Source organism: Spea bombifrons, chromosome 8, assembly GCF_027358695.1.
Source record: "Spea bombifrons isolate aSpeBom1 chromosome 8, aSpeBom1.2.pri, whole genome shotgun sequence".
NCBI lineage: Eukaryota > Metazoa > Chordata > Amphibia > Anura > Pelobatidae > Spea > Spea bombifrons.
In genome coordinates, this window is record NC_071094.1 from 10,753,368 (window position 1) to 10,776,147 (window position 22,780).

General features: G+C 39.5%; 1 protein-coding gene across 1 annotated transcript; it reads left to right on the forward strand.

The window, feature by feature from the left end:
* The first annotated feature begins 253 nt into the window (after positions 1-253).
* On the forward strand, positions 254-20,223 carry TAF1 (TATA-box binding protein associated factor 1). The gene is made up of 40 exons (XM_053473720.1): positions 254-391; positions 1,646-1,763; positions 2,064-2,180; positions 2,463-2,582; positions 3,115-3,356; positions 3,665-3,880; positions 3,993-4,217; positions 4,719-4,932; positions 5,037-5,153; positions 5,863-6,030; positions 6,456-6,583; positions 6,984-7,091; positions 7,889-8,062; positions 8,179-8,352; positions 8,451-8,555; positions 8,643-8,843; positions 8,958-9,099; positions 9,206-9,336; positions 9,412-9,492; positions 9,569-9,718; positions 10,203-10,325; positions 10,808-10,983; positions 11,124-11,365; positions 12,111-12,321; positions 12,606-12,771; positions 12,855-13,066; positions 13,569-13,677; positions 13,872-13,970; positions 14,259-14,436; positions 14,615-14,682; positions 14,801-14,923; positions 15,593-15,685; positions 16,165-16,249; positions 16,371-16,438; positions 16,527-16,643; positions 16,836-16,958; positions 17,442-17,555; positions 17,636-17,783; positions 18,963-19,137; positions 19,443-20,223. The coding sequence occupies exons 1-40, from the start codon at positions 284-286 to the stop codon at positions 19,660-19,662; spliced, it is 5,889 nt and encodes a 1,962-aa protein (XP_053329695.1). The 5' UTR covers positions 254-283; the 3' UTR covers positions 19,663-20,223.
* The last annotated feature ends 2,557 nt before the right edge of the window (positions 20,224-22,780 follow it).

The window sequence follows — 22,780 nt, forward strand, 5'->3', positions numbered from 1 at the left end:
TTTGGCCATTTGAGAGGTATGAGGTAATAAAAAAACAGCAACATCTTATCACACAACACTTATCATTATGTTATGACGCTCACGTTGATGCCAGGGAACTCTCAGTGTTTTCTAGTTTGTATTTACGAATTATAACTGGGGACACCAAAATGGCGACAAGCGTCGACCGCAATGTCCCGGATGTGGAAGTTAGTCACGGCACAGGATTGTTTTGCTTTACGAGCCATTTCTGTGTTTCCCCAGTACAGCTTCCGGTATTCCTTGTGTGGATTTCCGGCTCAGAATGTCGGACTCAGAAAGTGATGAAGAACGACCCTTTTCCCTTGCTGGCTTTCTTTTTGGAAACATTAATGAAGATGGGCAGTTGGAAGACGACTCCGTGCTGGATAAGGTGAGCTGGGGGCAGGGTGGCAGCGGGGAGCAGGCACGGTTAGGAAGACGTCTTTTACGTTGTGGAATTGGGGCTAATGGGGGCATGAGGAGAAGTGGAAACGGGCATGCGATGCATAATATACCGGAAGAGATGAGGAATAATGGGCGAGTAGCTAGCAGAAGAGTGAAAGAATTGTGATTGTGAGAAGAAGCTCTCCAAGACCACGAGCTAAACAGTTGGTGTAATTGAAGCAGAAAGAGGGTGTAGTAAAGGTGTATCTGAGCACCCCAGGCTTTATAGGGTGCCTTTTAGAGACTACTTATGCTAATTTGGTCTATAGGGTGTTATATTGCTATTATTGCCTTTTTATTTATAGAGTATAAGCAGATTCCATACGCCCGGAATCGTGAGAAAGAAGGGCTTAGACAGAGTCCAAGGTAGTAAAGTTTAAAAAGCACTCAGGGGCATCTTGTGTGGGAGAATTGGGGACAGATTGCAGCGAAAGATGAAATATGAGGGGACCAAGACAATTCACGACGCAAGGAGAGAGCATAAAGACGGACTACAACTACATTTATTGAGAAAGGGTCATCGGATTCAGTTGTACTAAAGCAGATCCATGATTTTAAGTCATGGATGAAATGTGTGGCTTGACAGCTCAATGTAATAAAGTGCGATATCCAGTAATTCATATTTCTGATTTGTCTTTTTCTATAGATTTTGTAGTTTACAGTTGATCTAAAATTAATCTTAAAATTCACAAATCCACGGCTAGCGAAAACTATTCCATCGTTAGCATCTTAGATCATGAAATCGTTGTTTTGTAGTTGACTTTTTAAACAATTCAGATCTTTTAAGTAATGCATCAACGTGCTCATGTTTGAGATATTTGGGCCAAATATCTAAATCTCGTGCTGCACCAGTTCTAAAACCGCTTACAGAGAACATTGAGATGGAAAGATCGGCCACGAAGCAAAAGTACTGGAAACACATGGCTCTACATTCATTGTAAAATACCATATTAATGGTAAACCCTCACTTTTATTTTTTGCGCATTTGGGTAAATCCTGGAAATGTGCGCTGTTGGGGAGTACGATGAATCAAATTTTGAAACCTGGACTTGAAAAATGTTGTATCCGCTCTGGGTTACAACAAGAAGGAACACTTTTCGGTAATGTTTAGGACATATTTTAAGAAGATATAGGACCCCTAGATTTGCCAGGTTTAGGGAACAGCAGGTCTTGATTTTTTTTTATTTTCTTGTCCTACAAGGAATCAAAGAAACATCTGGCGGGACTGGGTGCCCTGGGCCTCGGGAATCTAATTACAGAGATCACATCCAGTGTGGATGAAGCAGCAGAGACCGAAGGAGTCAGCTTGGATGATGATGGTAGGGAACAGCTGGCTAATCTTGGTCATCCCATAACAACCTTTCCTTATATTTGATAGTAAGGCAGCAGCCCTGTAAGATTTTAGTGCATAGATAACTGGATAATCAAGCACTACCCAAACTTATGTTTGAGCACATTTATGTACCAATTGATACATAAACTTTGCTGTACAATCCACCTATCCCTATCTCTTAACCCTTAGAGTGGTAAACACATATGATGTAGGGATAGACAAATCCTTATCTCTTACAATGTTCTGATGACCTTTTATTTATTTTTTTATTCTCCTTCTAATCAAGGCTGGGTTAAGAGTACCGATGATGCTGTTGATTACTCAGACATTAATGAAGTGGCAGAGGATGAATCACGCCGATACAAACAGGCTATGGGTTCTCTCCATCTTTCCCGAAGAGCAGGTATATGGGGTGAGGGAGATTTTCTCCAAAAAATTTATTTAAAGAAATAAGTTACTCATGGTAATGTACTATGTTTGAAGTGTGAAGATTTCCCTTGCAAAAGCCTAATAAAGGACTAAAATGTATGCATACATTGTCATAAGGTCATCTCCCATTTAATCACATCTGCCTTATGACTTTGTTCCACATGGGAACTTATAGACTGCAATGTGGGGGGTAAGGGGGATTTGTTGTAGTTTAAGAAAATAGTATATTTATTTGTATACTTGTAATTTATTTAAGATGATGATGATGACGACTATGATGCAGACTGTGAAGATATTGATTCCAAGCTGATGCCTCCACCACCACCTCCCCCTGTCTCGGGCAAAAAGGAGGAGGATAAAAACTCCCCACCTCTAGGTAACAGTAACTTCAGAGTTAATCCCGAGGCCTCCATGACTGTCTGTTCAAAATTAGCTATAAGCCAATAAAACAACACTTTATCAATAATAGATTTTCTTGTTTCTTATCATTTCTTGTGATTGTTATGCACTTTATGTGCAATTTCAAATCTCCGAAGGAAGCTTTTTTTTTTTTTTTTTTTTTTTTTTTTTTTTTACTTACAAATTGATTCAAATTGACTAGGAAGTATTTAGCTTTTAGTTAGAACATTGTTGTAAATTAATACGTGTCTACTGATTTCAGTAAGTCCATTATTTGGGTATTGTTTTAGTTTAAATGTTAAGAACCAGCAGAAAATAATTTTCATTTTATTGCTCTGTCTTAGCCTTTTCTACATTGCATTTATAAAGTTTGTAAATTACAGGATTGCGTTAAACAGTTTTTTCATTTCGTTAATCTAATCCTTGATATGACTTTAATCTATTTAAAGACATAAGATCATTTTATAGCCAGCTTCTGAAACTATTCCCACTTGCATGTTCCTTCACAGCCCCTGAGGAAGGCGATGGAATTATTCTTCCTTCCATTATCGCTCCATCATCTGCTGCCTTGGATAAAGTAGATTTCAGCAGTTCCTCGGATTCCGAATCTGAGATAGGCCCACAAGAAAGAGGACAAGAAAGTGGAAAGGAGCGCAAGCTCACCCTGCCACTTGCTGGCATAATGCAACGGGATACCACCAAGGAACTTCCCAATGTTACTGAGCTTTTTCCAGAGTTCAGGCCTGGCAAGGTATTCAGCTGCTTCATGTCTATTATTGTACAGTTTTCGTACCACCTATGGTGTAGAGAGACATGTGCCCTCCCTGTTGTCATTTAGCTTTACTACATGTGTATGGATTTGGCCTGTTTACCCTGTGTTGCCATCTTATTACACAAATGTTGACAATATATCGCTATATGCTATACACACCAGCCTAGGAGAACACAGTTTAAGAATAATAGGAGTGATATATCCTTTTGCATATGATGTAAAAACAAAATGTTTCTGTAGGCAACAAAAATGCTCTTAGTCAAATTTTGATACTTCTACCTTGCTAGGTGTTGCGTTTTCTTCGACTCTTTGGACCTGGTAAGAATGTCCTCTCAGTGTGGCGCAGTGCTCGGAGAAAACGGAGGAAAAAACACAGGGAAATGACACAAGAAGTCCCAGTAAAGGAAGGTGAAGAGCCAGAAGCTGTACCAGAAAAGAAATCTTGTTGGGAATATGAGTATGCCCCTGCACCTCCACCAGAGCAGTGTCTGTCTGATGACGAGGTTAGAATATTAGTAGTGTCTTTATGCTGCAGTTTGATTAAGCTTTTCTCTTGGATCGTTCAGCACCATCTGTTTCTTGTTTTTAACACACAATAAATATACTCTTTACCAGATAACCATGATGGCACCTGTAGAGTCCAAGTTCTCACAAGCTTCAGGGGACACGGATAAGGTGGCAGATACAAAACCCAAAGTGGCAGAGTGGCGCTATGGACCAGCTCAGTTGTGGTACGATATGCTTGGAGTGCCAGAAGATGGAAGCGGGTTTGATTATGGATTTAAACTAAAAGAAAGTGATGACGATTATATCAAAGAATCACCAGAGATTAGCGAAAATGTAAGTTATTCATGATTCCCCTGATGTGGACAGATATATTCCATAAAGGTATACTCCAGCTATTATGTGCACTTTAATGCGTATGAAAACGGAATATCACTATTTCTGGCGGTATTTGAATCCAAATGTATAGAGTTTGCATTTGGTGCTTTTCCTTTGTGTCCCGGAGGTTTGTCCTGCGGGAGATCATTCCATCAAATGCATCTCCTGCTAGCAGGACTTAATATGCATTCATCGTTGGTAAGGGTATTTGGGACTGTAGACTTCCTTTAAATTATTATTTTCAGGAAAACTAAATGCTGTAGGTCTATGGGTGATATGTAATGGAGAGCCATGACTTTTCATGTGTTCATTCCCTCTGAAATATTAGTCTGCTTTATCTATTACTTCACTGATTTTAATTGACACACATCTTATTTATCATCAAAAATCAGCGACTGTTGAGGGTCTTCGTTGTGATTTATAATTCTTGGTTGTGAGCTGGATGTTATTTTTCCCCAGCCCTCCCAGAAGACAGGAACCACAGATGAAAACCCCGATAACCAGTTCCAAGATGAACATTTCCTGATGGTGACACAGCTACAGTGGGAAGATGATGTTATCTGGAATGGGGAAGATGTGAAGCACAAAGTGACTAAAACGCAGAGAGCTAGTTTGGCAGGATGGCTTCCATCTAGTATGACCAGAAATGCAACTGCCTACAACGCCCAGCAAGGCAAGCGCTAGTTATAACTACTCTGATATTGGCAAGACAGACACCTTTCACGCATATTTATTTTCTGGTTTTGCAACGTCTAACACATTTTATTTGTTGTCCAGGGTTGAATCGCACTGGATCTCTCTTAAGTCTGCCAGCACCACTTGTCCAAAAACCAAGCATGCCGGGAGTACTGATCCCTTCTAAAGGGAAGGATAAGCATCCTCCGGAGCAGCAGGGTAAGATTAAATTGTAGCGTGTGTGCTTCTGTTAAAGCTGCCATGCAAAAGGTTAGCTTTTAAATACTAAAAAAAATATAAAAATAAATACTGTACAGCATGCATTATAGTAAGCAGTAATGTATAATGTGGAGATGTTACTTCAATCTGAGTTGGCTACATACATAACCATAATACATCAACGCATTTCACCATTGCCAGCTTTGATGATACTATTTTTATCCTTTGAATTATCCTGAGCGGTATTTGGGATTTAAACCTGAAATCGACAGGTTTGGAAGTGTTGAGATTGCCTCTTTTGGGGTTTCTTTTCAGTTCCTACAAAATGTAATTTCTCTTGTATACGTGCAAAGCTGGACAAATCTAGGGAGCATTTAGGGGCCACATAAGCAATTTTAGCAGAAAGGAAGGACTGGAGTTCTTTCAAGACAACACAAAAAGATAGCTACCGGCAGTCAAATGTTAGCAGCTGTGGCTGCCCTTCCTTTGTAAATGCATGGGCACCATTCCTTGGTAGGTTAACAAGGTGCCCTCTGTTGCCAAATTCTGTGTTTGTCTAGCATGGCAAATCTTTGGTAAATCATTGTGGCATGAACGTTTTTGTGTTCTCAGCTTGTATGTTGCAAAATATTTTCCATTTACAATCCACAAAGTTTTATTTTGATTTCTTTGAAACACTGACTTGCTTTTGTCTTTGTTTGTTTTGCAGCATCTATAGAGGAAGACCGCCCTTGGTTTTCCATTTTCCCCATAGATAATGAAGAACTAGTCTATGGGCGGTGGGAAGATAATATCATCTGGGATGACCAAGCCATGGATAGGATACTGGAACCTCCTGTCTTAACTTTAGACCCTAATGATGAAAATATTATTCTGGGTTAGTAATTCATATATTTTATACATGTGACTTAGTGGGCAGATCATACAGGTGCTGGGTGCTTTTCATAATGTATACATGAACGGTCTAGTATGTTGTGCTGCCGACATGCTCGCTTTTACAAACAATAAACAAAAAAAAGCAGAGGCTACAACCTACCAGCTTGTGGCAAATGAAGACAATCTGCACTCAGGCATGGTGTGAACTACACCTATATAAATGTCTTTATAGGCATCATTATATGGCGAGAAGTGGATACTTCCCTCGTATGTTTAGCTTATAAATTGTAAATCAACTGAGAATATAAGTGTTAACTATTATCGTTGGTAACAAAGGGAAAGTAAATTGTGGAGCAGAAAAAACATTGTCTGGACACCTCTTATGGGACATGGACATCTAACTTGCAGCATTGTTATTATGAACAGAAATTCCTGATGAGAAAGAAGAAACGACATCCAGTTCTCCCTCTAAGGAAAGTAAGAAGGAGTCCTCCTTAAAGAAAAGCCGCATCTTGCTTGGGAAGACTGGGGTAATCAAAGAAGAGCCCCAGCAGGTGAGTGATAAACCCCTGTCTGCAAATACACATTGGAGTAACTTAATAATGTTGTGCAGACTGAATCCTCTATAAAGCTTTGTCTTCAGTATCCAAAGCCGTTTTGATTACGTTTTCCATAGCTAGGGTTAGGCCTTTATTTCTTTGGAGAGGAAGGATGAATACTTCAAACCTCAGAACCATTTCATAAACTTTCCCCTTCTTGCCAATCTATGCCATGTTACTTTTTTCTATAAATGTCTATTTATTGTCAATGCAAATACTTAGATGGTAATATACAATCTGGATATTAAGTTTATGAATTACGTTATGTTGGACTATTAAAATGATGTGCAGACTTTGTCTTTTTTTGTATTCAATGTCATATTATATGCATTACATTCTTATTTCTTTGTGACAGAATATGTCCCAGCCAGAGGTGAAGGATCCGTGGAATTTATCCAACGATGAGTTTTACTATCCAAAACAACAAGGTTTAAGAGGAACCTTTGGAGGGAACATCATTCAGGTAATGCGGCCTTTTAAACAAAGATGCGTCCTGCAAACAGTTGGATAAACCGCAGTACAGATATGCATGGGGCAGTTGTACTTACACTCTAGTTGCGTGGCAATGATGTGAGGGCTGAGAGTGTAGTGACTCAGTGGAATGATTGTACAGCCGTCATGTGAGACCCATAGCTTTTGAGCTAGTCCAGGTTAATGCGAGGTAACATGAGGAGGTGAAGACAAACTGGCTTAAACTCTCCTGCGCTCTCTGACAGGGCTATTTGGTATGCTTCTGCAAGTGCATGGGAACCTGAGACTGCAGAAGTGTCGGTTACGCTAGGCTTAGCTTGTGGTCTGGCTCTGCTACCTGGCGTGTAGTGGGGTTAGATCATGGCTCGGTTTATGCTCCACCACGGTTAGTTTGCGCGCTTCTCATATGAACTAGAGTTTAATAGCTCGTGGTTGATGAGCGGTGATGTCTCAGTGGAATGTTGATTGCTCTCTTTTGGAAGTATACTATTGTAGGTTACTGATGATAATTCAATGTTGCCTTTGTGTCCTGATTCTGGTCGGTTTAACATAACTTTACTCTCTGTTTTAGGTTACACTTTCACTTTCAATGTGTGGTTTATGTTCTCAGAAACACATAGAAGTCTCACATTTTTGTGTTTGCATTCACTCTGACACTACAAGGCATACCACATTTCCTGCTGCACATGTTTACATTATTAGACATTTTTATTATTATTAGAATTTTATTCTGTCCTGCTTAGAGAACTAGAGGATATCTTTTTCTTATGTTCTCCTTTCCTATGACAGCACTCTATTCCCGCTGTGGAGCTCAGACAGCCTTTCTTTCAAACGCACATGGGGCCGATGAAACTCCGAACGTTCCACCGTCCTTCGCTGAAGAAATACTCGTTTGGTGCGCTCTCGCAACCCGGAGCTCATTCCGTTCAGCCGCTTCTGAAACATATCAAGAAGAAGGCAAAAGTAAGCAGGCTTTGAGTCCTCTTGGATATGCATAGTGGGCCTTCAATGTTTAAAATAAAGGAGAGTGATCACTGTGTTCGTATCCTCTGTAATTACTGTTCTGCTTTGTGTGTTAGATGCGGGAGCAGGAACGCCAGGCCTCAGGTGGAGGAGAGATGTTCTTTATGCGCACATCACAAGACCTTACTGGCAAAGATGGGGATCTAATCCTGGCAGAGTACAGTGAAGAAAATGCCCCCTTGATGATGCAAGTTGGCATGGCAACAAAGATAAAGAACTATTACAAAAGGGTGAGAAATGACATATCCTCAAGGTCACAGGGGTGTGAGCTAATAATAAAATCGCTCGAATTGATTATTTGTGGACTAATGATTTTGAATAATTATAGAAACCTGGAAAAGACCCTGGAGCACCAGACTGCAAATATGGAGAAACCGTTTACTGTCACACCTCTCCTTTCCTTGGATCCCTGCATCCTGGACAGTTACTGCAGGTGAGAAGAGCGAACTGTCAGTATGTATCAATATGTTTGTATTCTGTAACCTGCATTTTGTAATAAATATTCCTTTTGTTACCACAGGCCTTCGAAAATAATCTGTTTAGGGCTCCAATCTACTTGCACAAAATGTCTGAATCGGACTTCCTAATTATCCGCACACGGCAGGGCTATTACATTCGAGACTTGATTGATATATTTGTTGTTGGGCAGCAGTGTCCTCTGTTTGAAGTTCCTGGACCCAACTCCAAGCGTGCCAACACGCATATACGTGATTTCCTACAAGTGAGTACTGCAAATCCCTGGGCAAAGCAGGGTGGAGAGAAACATTCTCGGTGAAATGGGGCTTTGTCGTTGTGTTCCTATTTTTATTTTAAAAAAATTGCAACGTATTTTCAGGTTTTCATATACCGCCTGTTTTGGAAAAGTAAGGACCGTCCTCGTAGGATTCGTATGGAGGACATAAAGAAAGCCTTTCCTTCTCATTCTGAAAGCAGTATTAGAAAAAGATTGAAGCTGTGTGCGGACTTTAAGAGAACAGGTAACAGTTCAACAGACATTATGTATCTTTCCAAACCCATGCAATAAGGTTTGTAATTACATCGCTTGTTAGTGTATGGCTTTGAATACTTTTCCCTTCTTTACAGGAATGGACTCAAATTGGTGGGTATTAAAACCGGACTTCCGCTTACCAACTGAAGAAGAGATTCGTGCCATGGTGTCTCCTGAACAGTGCTGTGCTTATTATAGCATGCTTGCTGCAGAGCAGCGGCTCAAGGTAGGTCCTTTACCGGGTGCTTATTCCTACATGAAAAATTAGATCGAGCAATGACACTCTGTATGTTGCTCCTAGGATGCTGGGTATGGAGAAAAATCATTCTTTGCTCCTGATGAAGAGAACGAGGAAGACTTCCAAATGAAAATAGATGACGAGGTGAGAATTGAACGGTGGGCGGAATGTCTGAAATACATTTGGATGTTATCGATATTTACCTTGTTGTGTCTGTTAGGTGCGCACTGCCCCGTGGAACACTACTCGCGCGTTTATTGCCGCAATGAAAGGGAAATGCCTCCTTGAGGTTACAGGAGTGGCGGATCCAACTGGATGTGGAGAAGGCTTTTCCTATGTCAAGATTCCTAACAAGCCAACACAGCAAAAGGTTAGTGCTTTTTCCCTAACCACCGTTAACATGTATGTGAATTTTATCATAGCAGTGTTTCTATTAGGAAATCTGGGTACGGGGTAGGAGGAGAAGGGGTGGTTTAAGACCATCCTGATCTCTCTGTCAGGGTGTCCATTCACACTTTAAAAAGGGGAACTAGAAGATGTGTTATCAGGGCAAAATGACTAAGATGGAGATAAATAATTGCAGACTGGTCAGTAAGTAGAATAGAAAGTTTTTATAATTAATGGGGAAAAAAATCAAAACTAAACCTACAGATTTACTTTATTAAAGATTTGATACCAGTGGTGAGGTAAACAGACTGGAGAATGTTTAGCTAGAAAAAGGCCCAATAAAATAAAGCACATTCTAAGCTTAGTGGAAGTGAGCAAAAATAAAGCTCAAGAGTGAATGGAATTTGTGCAGAAATAATGGAAATTGGAATTGTAGAGTAAATGCCCCTTTTTTTTTATTTTAATAGCAGGATGATAAGGAGCCTCAACCAGTGAAAAAGACTGTAACCGGAACAGATGCAGATCTTCGCAGACTCTCCCTGAAAAACGCCAAGCAGCTGCTACGCAAGTTCGGCGTTCCAGAGGAAGAGGTGAAATGTTTTTCGCTTAAAATGATTACAGAAATTTACATGAACATTGAAGAGGAAGTTCCACTTTTTTTTTAAAAGCATTAAATACAGTGTTGTATACAATTTTGTAGTGTTATGCTGAAGAAATATTAGCTTTGTAGCTTCCTTCTATCTACAGACCTGCATGGTTTTCTTTCTCTCTCTCTCTGTGTGTCTCTCTCTCTCTCTCTCTCTCTCTCTCTCTCTCTCTCTCTCTCTCGATTGTTAAAACAGAACTACTAGGTCCTGCTTTTTAGCAGTCTTTTCACACAGACATTTGTTTCTTAGACATCTTATTGCTTGTCACACATCTGTAGTTGTGAACTGGAAGGCTGCAAATGCCTCCTTTTGTTAGTTCGATAAAGCTGTAAATAAGCAATATTTTGTACCAAGCTGCCTTGCCAAGTTTATACTGTGTATGTTGGTAAATTAACGGTTTAGTGCACTGTTTTTTCCTTCTTCAGATTAAGAAATTATCCCGTTGGGAGGTGATAGATGTCGTACGCACAATGTCAACAGAACAGGCACGTTCTGGTGAAGGCCCGATGAGTAAATTTGCTAGAGGCTCCCGCTTCTCAGTGGCTGAACATCAGGAGAGATACAAAGAGGAATGTCAGAGGATCTTTGATCTTCAGAATAAGTAAGTTTCTTGTTAATTTTCACTATGTGCATTCCGGGCTTTGTTTACTGCCGGGGAAATACTGTGTCGCGCATTCTGTATGCTTTTGGGTATGCCGTAGTTACAGAATTATTATTATTATTTTTTTTTTTTATTTCCAGAGTTTTGGAATCTGCTGAAGTTTTGTCCACTGACACAGATAGTAGCTCTGCAGAAGACAGTGATTTTGAAGAAATGGGAAAGAATATTGAGAACATGCTTCAGAACAAGAAAACCAGTTCTCAGCTCTCACGTGAGCGTGAAGAGCAGGAAAGGAAGGAGTTACAAAGAATGCTAATGGGTGAAGACAATGGCAATGATAAAGATAGAGGCAAAAGGGACAAAAAAGACAGGAAGGGATTACGTGAGTATCACAAAATTGTGTTCTTTATATTGCATGGGTGGTAAAATCTGTACATTAGGTGTCCGTGAGCTAAGACCACCATGGCCGTTAGAGCATTACAGGGGTTTGAGTTCAACAACGGCTGACAGTGTCTGTATGTTGTAAGGGGATCGCAGAATTGTTGGAGGATATCACAGAAAGGGGAGCGCACAACATAAAAGGCATACACATTCAGATTCCTGGGTTGCTGCTAGAATTAGTATTACCAGTTAGTACACAAAACAAGGCAAGAATTCAGCGCATAGCCAGGGAATACTATTAAAAACAAACGCCTATCTAAGGCATAAATATTGGGGATTCCATCACAGTATATGACTATATATATTACTTAGCCCACCACAAGGTCAAAGTACCCTAATCTGAGTATGTATGCTTTTTCTGCTTTTTATGTTGTGCGTTCCCCTTTCTGTATGTTTGTTTTGCATCACAATGTTCCACAGCCTAAACATCTTAATAAAGTGTACAACAATATCATAGAATGTGCTAAATTAAATTGTGTACGTATAATAATTCTAAATTCCCTAGTTAGTAGGTCACTATATCTCATAAAAAGTATCCGTCGAGTCCAGCACCCAAGTCATATTTCTGATCGCATTCCAGTAAAGGTGTCCGACGGATTGGTTTGGATATGTGCAATGCTTGTGTTAGCGGCACCCTATGGTTTGTGTTTTATGTATTGAAGTTTTGGGGGTTTTCTTCTCCCTAGCTACAGGGTCGGCAGCTGCAGGTTCTCACAAGGACGATGACACAGCTTCTGTGACAAGTTTAAATTCAGCTGCAAGTGGCCGCCGGCTAAAAATCTACCGCACGTTCAGAGATGAAGATGGCAAAGAATACGTTCGATGTGAGACCGTGCGCAAGGCTGCTGTTATTGATGCTTACAGCCGAATCCGCACCACCAAAGATGATGAGTTTATGTAAGTTTGCCCAGACGCTGCAGATGTGTTTGGGCATGATGATTATTATTATTGTTTTATATAGCGCCATCAAATGCTGTAGCGCTGTACGATTGTCTGTAGTCTTCAAGTGCCAGAAAAATGTTTGCTACTGTGCTCAGTGATGTGATATGTAGAGATACGACAGGATTGTGTCCCTCACTGATTAAATTTGCCTTCGGTTAGTCAGACTAACACCTTGAAAAGCATGACTGGAGGGTGACTTCCAGACTTGTTGCCTAACATACATAAATTTGGTGTTTAAGCCGGAAATTTGCCCTGTTTGATGAACAACATCGAGAAGAAATGAGGAAAGAGAGGAGGAGGATTCAGGAACAACTCCGTAGACTGAAACGCAACCAAGAAAAGGAGAAGCTCAGGGGTCCACCTGAGAAAAAGCCCAAAAAAATGAAGGAGCGGCCAGATCTCAAGGTAATACATGGATCTTTGGTTAGGGAGCCTGAAGATGTTTATGCTTCTAAATGAAACTAATTATTGTTTCTTTTCCAATACAGCTAAAGTGTGGAGCATGTGGGGCCATAGGACACATGAGAACAAACAAGTTCTGCCCGCTTTATTACCAAACCAACGCTCCACCATCTAATCCTGTAGCCATGACTGAAGAGCAGGAAGAGGAGCTGGAGAAGATAGTTATTCACAATGATAACGAAGAACTGATTAAGGTCGAGGGAACTAAAATTGTTTTAGGAAAGCAGCTGATTGAAAGGTAAAACTGCCACTTAATACCTTGAATGTGATATATTTGTGTCTTGCAGATGCATAATATGTATATCTTGGTGGTATAGGTTTTCCGTTCTATATACGTTACATTATGCAGTTATAATATGGGCCCATTATTGCAATTCCTGTTTGGCCATCTTGCTATGTGGCTACAGGTGCTTCCTGATGCAGCTAACAAACTACCCTGTCATATGAGTTGTTCATGCTCAATACATGATTCGTTATACAGCAAAAAAACGTGTGGCATGCAGCTGATTTTTTTTTGGGGGGGGGGTAAAGGCAGTATAAATTTTCTGGGATACATTAATAATTGCATTTTGAGAAACAAACTTTTCCTTTGAAATAGGTAGTATTTCTCCAAGTGTAGCCAAGTTCTTCTGTTGATGTTTAGACGTTGGATAAGGACCAGCAAGTGGTGAATTTGATTGCTGGTGACTCTGTGTGCTTGTATATTGATGAGACGACGTCTGTCCTGTATTCCTTTTTAGTGCTGATGAGGTCCGAAGGAAGTCTTTAGTCCTGAAATTTCCTAAACAGCAGTTGCCACCAAAGAAGAAACGTAGAGTTGGCAGCACAGTGCATTGTGATTACCTCAATGTATGTTTTGATTTGGTTTTCTATTTAATCTATTCACTAAATTTCTATATCATTTTATGTATTACATGTATTAGTATTTAAACTTTAATACTTTTTAGTGTAAGAATTATATATATGTGTGTATTAGAACTGTGTGACTGTCTAAACATCCTTACCGTCTGTGTAATGAATGTCTTCCTTTTTATTACCATCAGCGCCCACACAAGTCTATTCATCGAAGAAGGACGGATCCCATGGTTACCCTTTCGTCTATACTGGAGTCAATAATTAATGACATGAGAGACATGGCTAATGTAAGACTGTTGTTCATTTGGTGGAGATAGCTCAAAATAGTGTGTAATGCTGTGTAACATCACAAGTTAATAAAATTCTACTTGTTTGGAGCAAAGTTCCAAGACATTGCTTACTCTTCTTATTTTAAGTTAAAACTTGTGAAACCAATGTAGCTAGTAATTTATTATACTATTATTATATTATTATATATATATTATCTATTATTATAGTATATTTATAAAAACCATTTGAAATAAAGAAACTGATACTCATTGTTTTTTTTTGTTTTTTTTTTTTGCTTTCCCCAGACCTATCCATTCCACAGTCCAGTCAATGCGAAAGTTGTGAAAGATTATTACAAGATTGTAACAAATCCAATGGATCTCCAGACTTTACGGGAAAATGTGCGAAAACGAATGTATCCATCCAGAGAAGAGTTTCGTGAGCAGGTGGCGCTGATTGTAAAAAACAGCATTCTCTACAATGGTATGTGTGCGTTTTGGGTGTACTTTTTAGATCTACAAATAGTGTGTGTGTGTGTATGTATGTGACAACCAACTTCCAGTGTGTGAGTAAAGGAGGCAGGATTTGTGTTTCTTTGATAAACCCCCACCACACACACCATGGGACAGCCCGCTCTCATGACTTTTCTTGTCATTTTTAGGACCAAAACACTCGTTGACCCAGATATCACAGGTCATGTTGGAATTGTGTGATGAGAAACTGAAAGAGGTAAGCGGCTTAGTCTATAGGTCCAGTGATGTGGAGGAGCACATTGTGCTTTGTTAATGGTGGAGTTTAGTTGGAGACCTGGGTGGAATTTCAACCTCTATTTTATATATTTTTACAGAAAGAAGACAAGTTGGCAAGACTTGAGAAAGCCATTAACCCTTTGCTGGATGATGACGACCAAGTTGCCTTTTCCTTTATCTTAGACAACATTGTTACTCAGAAGATGATGGCCGTGCCAGATGTGAGTGTGATCTCAATTGATTGCTTTGCTTAATGGGCCTGAGTGACTTCATTCTTTAGTAATTATCGAGAAGTTGTAGACATTGAAGGCTTCTGTGTATGTGAATCTCCAGTGTGCATTGTGCGACATGATAAGCTATGATTTTAAGGGCACCTGCTAGTTCCACATTTCTTCATGTTAATTTCATACAATCAGTATTAGAATCCTTATTTAATCACAACGGTAAAAAGTTAATGTAAAGGGAGCACGGTAAGTAGCACCCTGAAAGATCAGCTTAAGACATATGCCAAGTAAGTACTGCTTTTCCTAGCAATAGATGTGAGACTTTCATAATCTTTTTAATGTAGTTGCATAATTTTATTCTGGTATCTGATTTGAACAAAAGCTCAAGTTACCAATCTACTTTTCTTTTTGTGGAGGCATGGTACCAACTCTTATATTATGCTTACCTTTGCAGTTTGTAGATGGGCATATAGACCTGAATGTCCTTTCGTTACTATGAACTTTGTCATCTTTGGTTGTCGGTTGTCATAGCACTGTTGCTGTGATCGCTACAAGACCCAGAATCCATCCAGGCCATCAATGCTTTACTTCCAAACTGAGCTGAAAGCCTTAGCACAAATGTAACTAATTGGTAACTAAAAGAAATGCATTTTTTCTCTTCTGCAGTCATGGCCTTTCCATCACCCTGTGAATAAAAAGTTTGTTCCAGATTATTATAAAGTTATTACCCATCCAATGGACCTGGAGACAATACGACAAGTAAGTTTCGATTAATAGTTTTGTTTTGCATTTATTTTCTTTAAAAGTCTTTATTGTCTTTTTCAAGAACATGTCACAGACTGTCTTTTAACATTAACCTTCATAACCATGACCTACCTCACTCTGGACTACTTATCAGCTATTCCACTCTCTGTCACAACACTCGTATTCTGTCATCTTTTCTCCAGTTGTAAAACATTTAAATCATACGTTTAATTTCAATGTCGCCTGCAAAATGTGTGGATAATTTTTTCTTCAAAACACACGTTTTTAAAGACACAATTATATTGTGTATTTTATATCTACATCTGTGTGCACTTCAGCCTACATATACTAACACTGTACAAAAGCCTACTATACACGATTTGCACATCCCACTTCCCAGGAAAGAATACCTGTTGACATAATTTCTAACCAACTCGTGGATATGTCAATTTCAATACAGTTTGTAATCCATGTGTTTTGGTAATGATTTGCAGAATATTTCCAAACACAAGTACCAAAATCGTGAACGCTTCTTTGCGGATGTCAACCTAATTTGTACCAACAGCGTGAAGTATAATGGTAAGAACAATAAGCTGTGAAACTGTTTTTCTGGCTTCTACAGCACATAAATATAACTTTTAATGAATTGTAATGCACAGGGCAGTTTGATTTTGATCTGTACTTTTATTGTTGTGCACAGGACCAGACAGTCAGTACAGCAAAACCGCCCAGGAGATTGTCACTGTTTGTGACCAGACTCTAGTTGAGGTAAGGCGGTTGCTTTTTGTTTTAAACATTTATATAGAGGTCAAAAAGAAAGATCTCTATAAAGTTATTCCATCTCTGTCCACTCCAGTATGATGAGCACCTGACCCAACTGGAAAAAGACATTTCAACCGCCAAAGAGGCAGCCTTGGATGAGGCAGATCTGGAGAGCTTGGATCCAATGACTCCTGGACCTTACACACCTCAGGTTGGTTGTATTGGAAACGTTAGATCTAAGTGAACCTATGAATGTTTGAGATTGTAAAAACAATATCCTCATATTCATCTATTCAGATGGCTTCAAAGTGTATTTCGATTCCGTGCAAGTTGTCTAAATGAAGTCTATAGTTCATGCACTGCCAACATGCTTTTTCTAATATATTTATCTGTTACCTGGCAGCCACCTGACTACTATGACGCAAACACCTCACTCAGCATGTCTCGTGATGCCTCATTGTACCAGGATGAAAGCAACATGTCTGCCACTGAAGCTGCTACAGGCACACTAGAGAAAAGGGGGCTGGTAAAGAGCTTTTAATTTTTAGCTATTTATTTGAGAGAAACCTGGAATGCATAGTTGGCTTTTATCTCGGTATAAGTATTTAACATTTCAGAATGAAGCTAGACCTGTTTCATGAGCTATGCGTTACATTATATAACCAAAAGTATGTGGACACCTGACCATCACAGCTATAAGACCTTGTTGGACACCCCATTCCAAAATCATGGGCATTAATATGGAGTCGCCCTTCCTTTTGTGGCTATAACACCGTCCACTCTTCTGGGAAGGCTTTCTACAAGATTTTGCAGTGTCTGGGCATTTGTGCCAATTCAGGCAAAAATATGTTTGAGGTCAGGCACTGATGCTGGACAAAAAAGCCTGGCTTGCAGTTGGCATTGCAGTTCAGCCCAAAGGTGTTCAGGGGAGTTAAATATAGAGCTGTGCGTTCCTCCTCGGGTACCCCTGTAAATAGTTCCTGAAGGGATTCATGCTTTTTGTCCACAGATACGTTTAGGAAGGGGTCGTTTGGGTGAAGATGATTCTGATGTTGACATAGAAGGGTTTGAAGATGATGATGATGACGATGATGATGACGGAAAGCCCAAAACCCCAGCACCTGTGAGTATACCTCCAAAATGTGCTCCTCTTGGGGGTGTGAGGTATCCACATTTCATTTACACCTTATGTCTATAAATCAGGAAGTTGAAGATGGGGATGGTGACTTGGCTGAGGAAGATGAGAATTCTGTGCAACAGCCCCAAGCCAGCGTACTTTATGAGGATTTGTTGATGTCAGATGGAGAAGATGATGACGGAAGTGATGAGGAAGGCGACAATCCCTTTTCCTGTAAGTCATGTGCACGTTATAATGTCTAAATTATACTATGACTGTTTACACAAGGAGACATTGGTAAACAATAGATATACATTTTGAGTAAAAGTGCCCTTGCAGTGGTTAAATTTGAGGTTATGTATTTTGAATTCCTTTTTATATTAGTCTTACGTGTAATGTAAATGTTTATATAGTAATCTACATTGAAAAAAATCAAATCAATTCATTTCAGTCCTGCTCTTGATCCATGAGGCAAAACCAGCACATTGGGGCGATTCCAAAGTTTGCCTTTTTCTCAGGTTGTGGCCAGGTGTATCTAACCAGTGGCTGCACATGGCACACTAGCAGCAGTAATGGTATATTGGTGTACATATTTATAAACAAAGGTAATGGTGGTGCGACCCACCATCAGTGAGTGGAGCTTAAAATATAGGGTTAAAAGATTATTCCTTGGGGTTAATACGACTGACTCCAATCAATGTCGCCTAGTGTGATATAGGAATCACACACCTGTCTGTAGCTGGAATGTGGATATTTGCAATGGATAAAAGCCTTCATAGAGCAGTAAAGCAACGATTTTAGCAGCACAAACAGAAAAAGGTGGCCAAAATGGGCTCTCACCTTGCCTGGAGCCCGTGGCCTGGCTCCAGGTATAAACAACACTGTGCTGACTTAGGGCAGCACTCCCCCTTTAGGGTAAACAGTTTGGACAGCAAAGCAATGGATGGGGTAGGTGAGTATAAAATGCACAGCTTTATAGCCTAAAAGTATGTTTAATATTCATATACAACATAAATATATTATTAATACTCAAGTGTCCTCTGCCCAGTCACCGATATGTGTTTCGTCCATGGGCTTCCTCAAGTCTGTTTATACTATTGTTATTGTGGGATTCCCATAGAGTGTTGTAGTGTGTGTGTTTATCCTTTTACCTATTGCTTTTACTTTTGGTGTACATATTTGCCTGGTGTTTCCAATGGCCAATCCAGGCCTGTTTTCACTTATATATTGGGTAAGCGGTACAATGAGTTTAAGAGATTGCTATCGTGAATTATTGTTAGCATTTTGGGATCTAAGAATTTTAATGTTAGGACATTTCAGCTGGGGATCAAAATGTTTTTCATTTATATGCAGCGAGGTTAAGAAAACGCAAAGAACTGGATATATAATTTTTTAACATTTTTTTTCTTTCAGCTATCCAGCTTAGCGAGAGTGGTAGCGACTCAGATGTTGAGTCTGGAGGGATCAGACCTAAACAGCCTCACATGGTACAAGAGAATACTAGAATGGGGATGGAAAATGAAGAAAGCATGATGTCTTATGGAGAAGGACCAGAAACCTCACAAGTCATGGAAGACAGTAACATTAGGTAATTCCTGAAATATTGTATCTTAGTTCATCTCGCCTCTTCTATTCCTGTTTTGTCTAAGGGGAACAGATTCTTTAAGTGAAAGAGTGTCCAGGTTGGAGCATTAAAAACCCTGTACACTTCTGATAAAAAAAAAAAAAAAAAAAAAAAATGTACCATCTAGAAATACCCAATGAACAAAGTAAATGGCCTGTTGTTGCATTATGTTGTGTTCTTTTGATACATCTTTCTTCTGATATTTGTTTTGTGTGAAGATAATAGTCAAATTAGTTTCTAATCTAAATTTACATTTTTTTTCCTTGCAGTTACGAAAGTTATGAAGAACCAGATCCCAAGTCTAATACTAGAGACACAAGCTTCAGCAGTGTAGGAGGTTATGAGCTGTCCGAGGAAGAGGAGGATGAAGAAGAGGAGCGTCATGGACCTAGCGTACTCAGCCAAGTACAGTTATCCGAGGATGAAGATGATAGTGAAGAATTCCGATCTATTGGTGGAGACAGCGAGGTAGACTCAGAGAACGAGTAATGTTTTGAGGACGATGTCCAACGTATGGTGGTGTTCTTGACACTAAATCACAAACTGTATCAGATCTATTATCTGTAAAATTTAAACTAGATCTCAATACTCAATGACTTGGCAGTTTTACATGGCACAGTCCCACAGCATTCTCAGTCAGACTGAGTGAAATGTCTTCCTTATTTTCATTTTGAATGCACCCTGAAGTCCATTACTGGAGTTTGAAGGATCTGGAACAGAAGTCTTCTTTTTATAACTCCAGTAACTTAAGAAGAATGTCTTTATAAGCTGTCTCTTGTGGCATGCATAGTCTCGATGTGAAGGATGCTCATTGAGGTATAATTGTTTTGCTGGATCTGATTGGTTAACCCTTTCGGCATCAGTTATCCTTAAATATTGTTCTGTATCAGAAGTCCATCCTTACCAGTGTATCATCGTTTCAATCTACAGTTGTGGAAATGTTAGCTTGTAAATATATGCTTCATTTTATTGAAGACTGTGAAACAAAAAATTGTTATATATGTCTGTTTCTTGTAATAATAAAGGGATCACAAAACCTTTTAAGAACTATAGTGGAGTCATTCATCCTTTGCATTGTGTATTGCTTGAATTTATAGCTGTTCACACGAATGACTGGAAATAAATGAACTGTTGCTTCTATGTCTTCTAGTTGATATAGCATCTTGATGTAAAACTAAGGTTGCTTGTGTCAGCGACCAATTAATATTGTTCATGCGGCTACTTCTAGTAGAAAATGAATACAAATATACCCTCCACACCGACAGTCTTGTTTCTGTGGAGAATTCAATCCCAGGGGTTTTTGGTACATCAAGTCCAAGAGCAATTTTGCCATTTTTGCTCTGTCGGTTCAGCGATTATTCTCCTTTCCTGTGAATAGTGTACCCATGTAAACTATACATTGTTTCTTCAAGGAGAAATAGAGCTTTCTTATGATACCATAGTTGGATGATTAGCTGAAAATTTAGAATGAGAAATTTAGTAAAAACTAGCAAAAATTAGAAAAAAACTAACAAAATTAGGTAAAGTGATGGAAAATCCCCTCCAAGTTTATATAGATTTTCCATACTTTCCCAGCACTTATAGGGAACATATACTGTAAGGTATACATTTTTTGTACAATTTTTATGCCTATGGCTTAACGGGTTTGGGGGTTGTGAACGGGGGCAGGAGAGTTATACTGTGTAGATGTTGTGCTAGGGCAATGGGATGTAAGGTTTTTAAAAAATCTTTATTTTTACTATGTTTTATATATTTTAAAAAAAAAATGGTTAGAGGTCCTCTTAGGGACCTCTTGAACACATTATTTATGCCAGTGATGTCACAATGACATCACTTAGCTCATTTTATTGTTTATTTTTAATTATTTATTGTATTATTTTAATGATTTCCTTTTTTTTTTTTTTTAATGACCACGATTCCCCCTGCACCAATCACACTGTGATCTCTATGCAAGTCCCCACAGACTTGCGTAGCGATCGCAGCGTCTGTGCCTCATAGGAGGACAGGATATCACCTGCAGGGATTGGCTTTCATGCCTGATCTCCCGTGCAGCGGCAGGGATGTGTCTCTGCCGCTGCAAGAAGGGCACGACGTACCGGTACATCCATAGGGGATTCTTGGGATGCGTTTTTTTTGGACGTGCCTCCACTAAAAAGAACCATGGTGGCATCTAGTGGTTCAATAATGTCTCAGCTATTTAAACACACATTTTCAATTTATTTATTGTTGAATTTCTAAATCTTTAACAGAATTATCATTAAATCATTAAAAAAATTTTCATTCAAAGTTTTGCCAAATAACAACCAATGAGCTTAGAAAGCGATCAAAGGTCACGTTCTTCTCTCAAACCGTGCTGCTGTAATGCCTCGATATTGATAAAAATGCTCCAAAGGGCCTGTGTGATCCCTCCCTAGTCAGATCCCAGCACACAGCACTGAAGCCACGCCCACCTTCTTTACTGCACCGGAAGGACAGAAGAAGAAGGGGTTATGCTACATTATTGGCAATGTCTGGCTCAATGTATAGTGATAGGTGTTGTGCTGTGCCTCAGTATATAGTGATAGGTGTTATGCTGTACCCCTGTCAATGGTATGCAGTTTTTCCCAATAAAAAAAAATAGTAATATATATATATTGATCCTTAATGCAGCCCGGAGCCCCCGCTCATGATTCGCTCATAATTAATTTTTGCGGTGAGAATTTCACCTTTAGAATAGACCATGGAGTCAAAAGGGTTGGAAATATATAGCTCCACCCCCTTGCAATGTGATTTTTTTTTCAGCTCCACCAACTTTATATGGACTGTAGAAGCATATTGTGCGCACAAAATTTTGGCTCTGGGAAAAATTTTGCACAACAGAAATTTTCTGCGCACATCACCCAAGAAAAATTAGAGGGAACATTGGTAATAATATGTAAAAATAAAACCTAAGAAGGAGTAATCTTTAATGTATATTTAGAGTAGGACCAGTGAGAGGTGTTTGTGGCTATATATATATATTTTGTTTACATTTCTAACTGGATACTTTACAATCTTTCAAGACCTCAAGGATGTCTTTTGAAACCGGATGGCACCCCTTATGAGGTTGATCATGGTGACATCACTTGCTCCATTGCCCTGCATGGCTGATCACAGTACCTCCAGAGGTTTCAGGATGGTCTGTTTCAGGCAGGGCCAGGACCTCAGTTTGGGCATTCTCCATTATTCTAGTGTAACTAGGACCCACCGAATATTGGAGTACTTTGGCGTAGTGGTGGGCCATAAAATGTGATGGAATCTCCAATTGTTATCATATAGTCCTAGGCTAGTTCCTGTATTCATGTTTGTCTGTCATTCATGTGCCTTTGCCCTCTTTTCCCTGAATCATCTGAGGATCTCAGTTCCTCTCTCCTGTCCTCATGTCCCAGTTAAGATATCCTACCCTTGCTTAAAGGAGAAGCGCCTGAGGATCTCAGGTCCTTACTGTTACAGGGTCATCGTACCCAAGGCTGGATACCCCTGTTTGAGGGCTGAGGAATCACCAGTCAGTCATATGGCTCCTGCTATCCACGGATCAGTCAGACCACCATTCGTAGTAAAACAAGAACTCCTTTTATTTATATAGAAT

What these genes read in the sequence shown, in the direction of transcription:
- TAF1 (XM_053473720.1), top strand. Translation starts at nt 284, where the DNA reads ATGTCGGACTCAGAAAGTGATGAAGAACGACCCTTTTCCCTTGCTGGC. An exon ending in ACATGAGAGACATGGCTAAT is followed by an intron (nt 13,971 to 14,258) that starts GTAAGACTGTTG and finishes TGCTTTCCCCAG; the next exon opens with ACCTATCCATTCCACAGTCC. An exon ending in ATGGAAGACAGTAACATTAG is followed by an intron (nt 19,138 to 19,442) that starts GTAATTCCTGAA and finishes TTTTCCTTGCAG; the next exon opens with TTACGAAAGTTATGAAGAAC.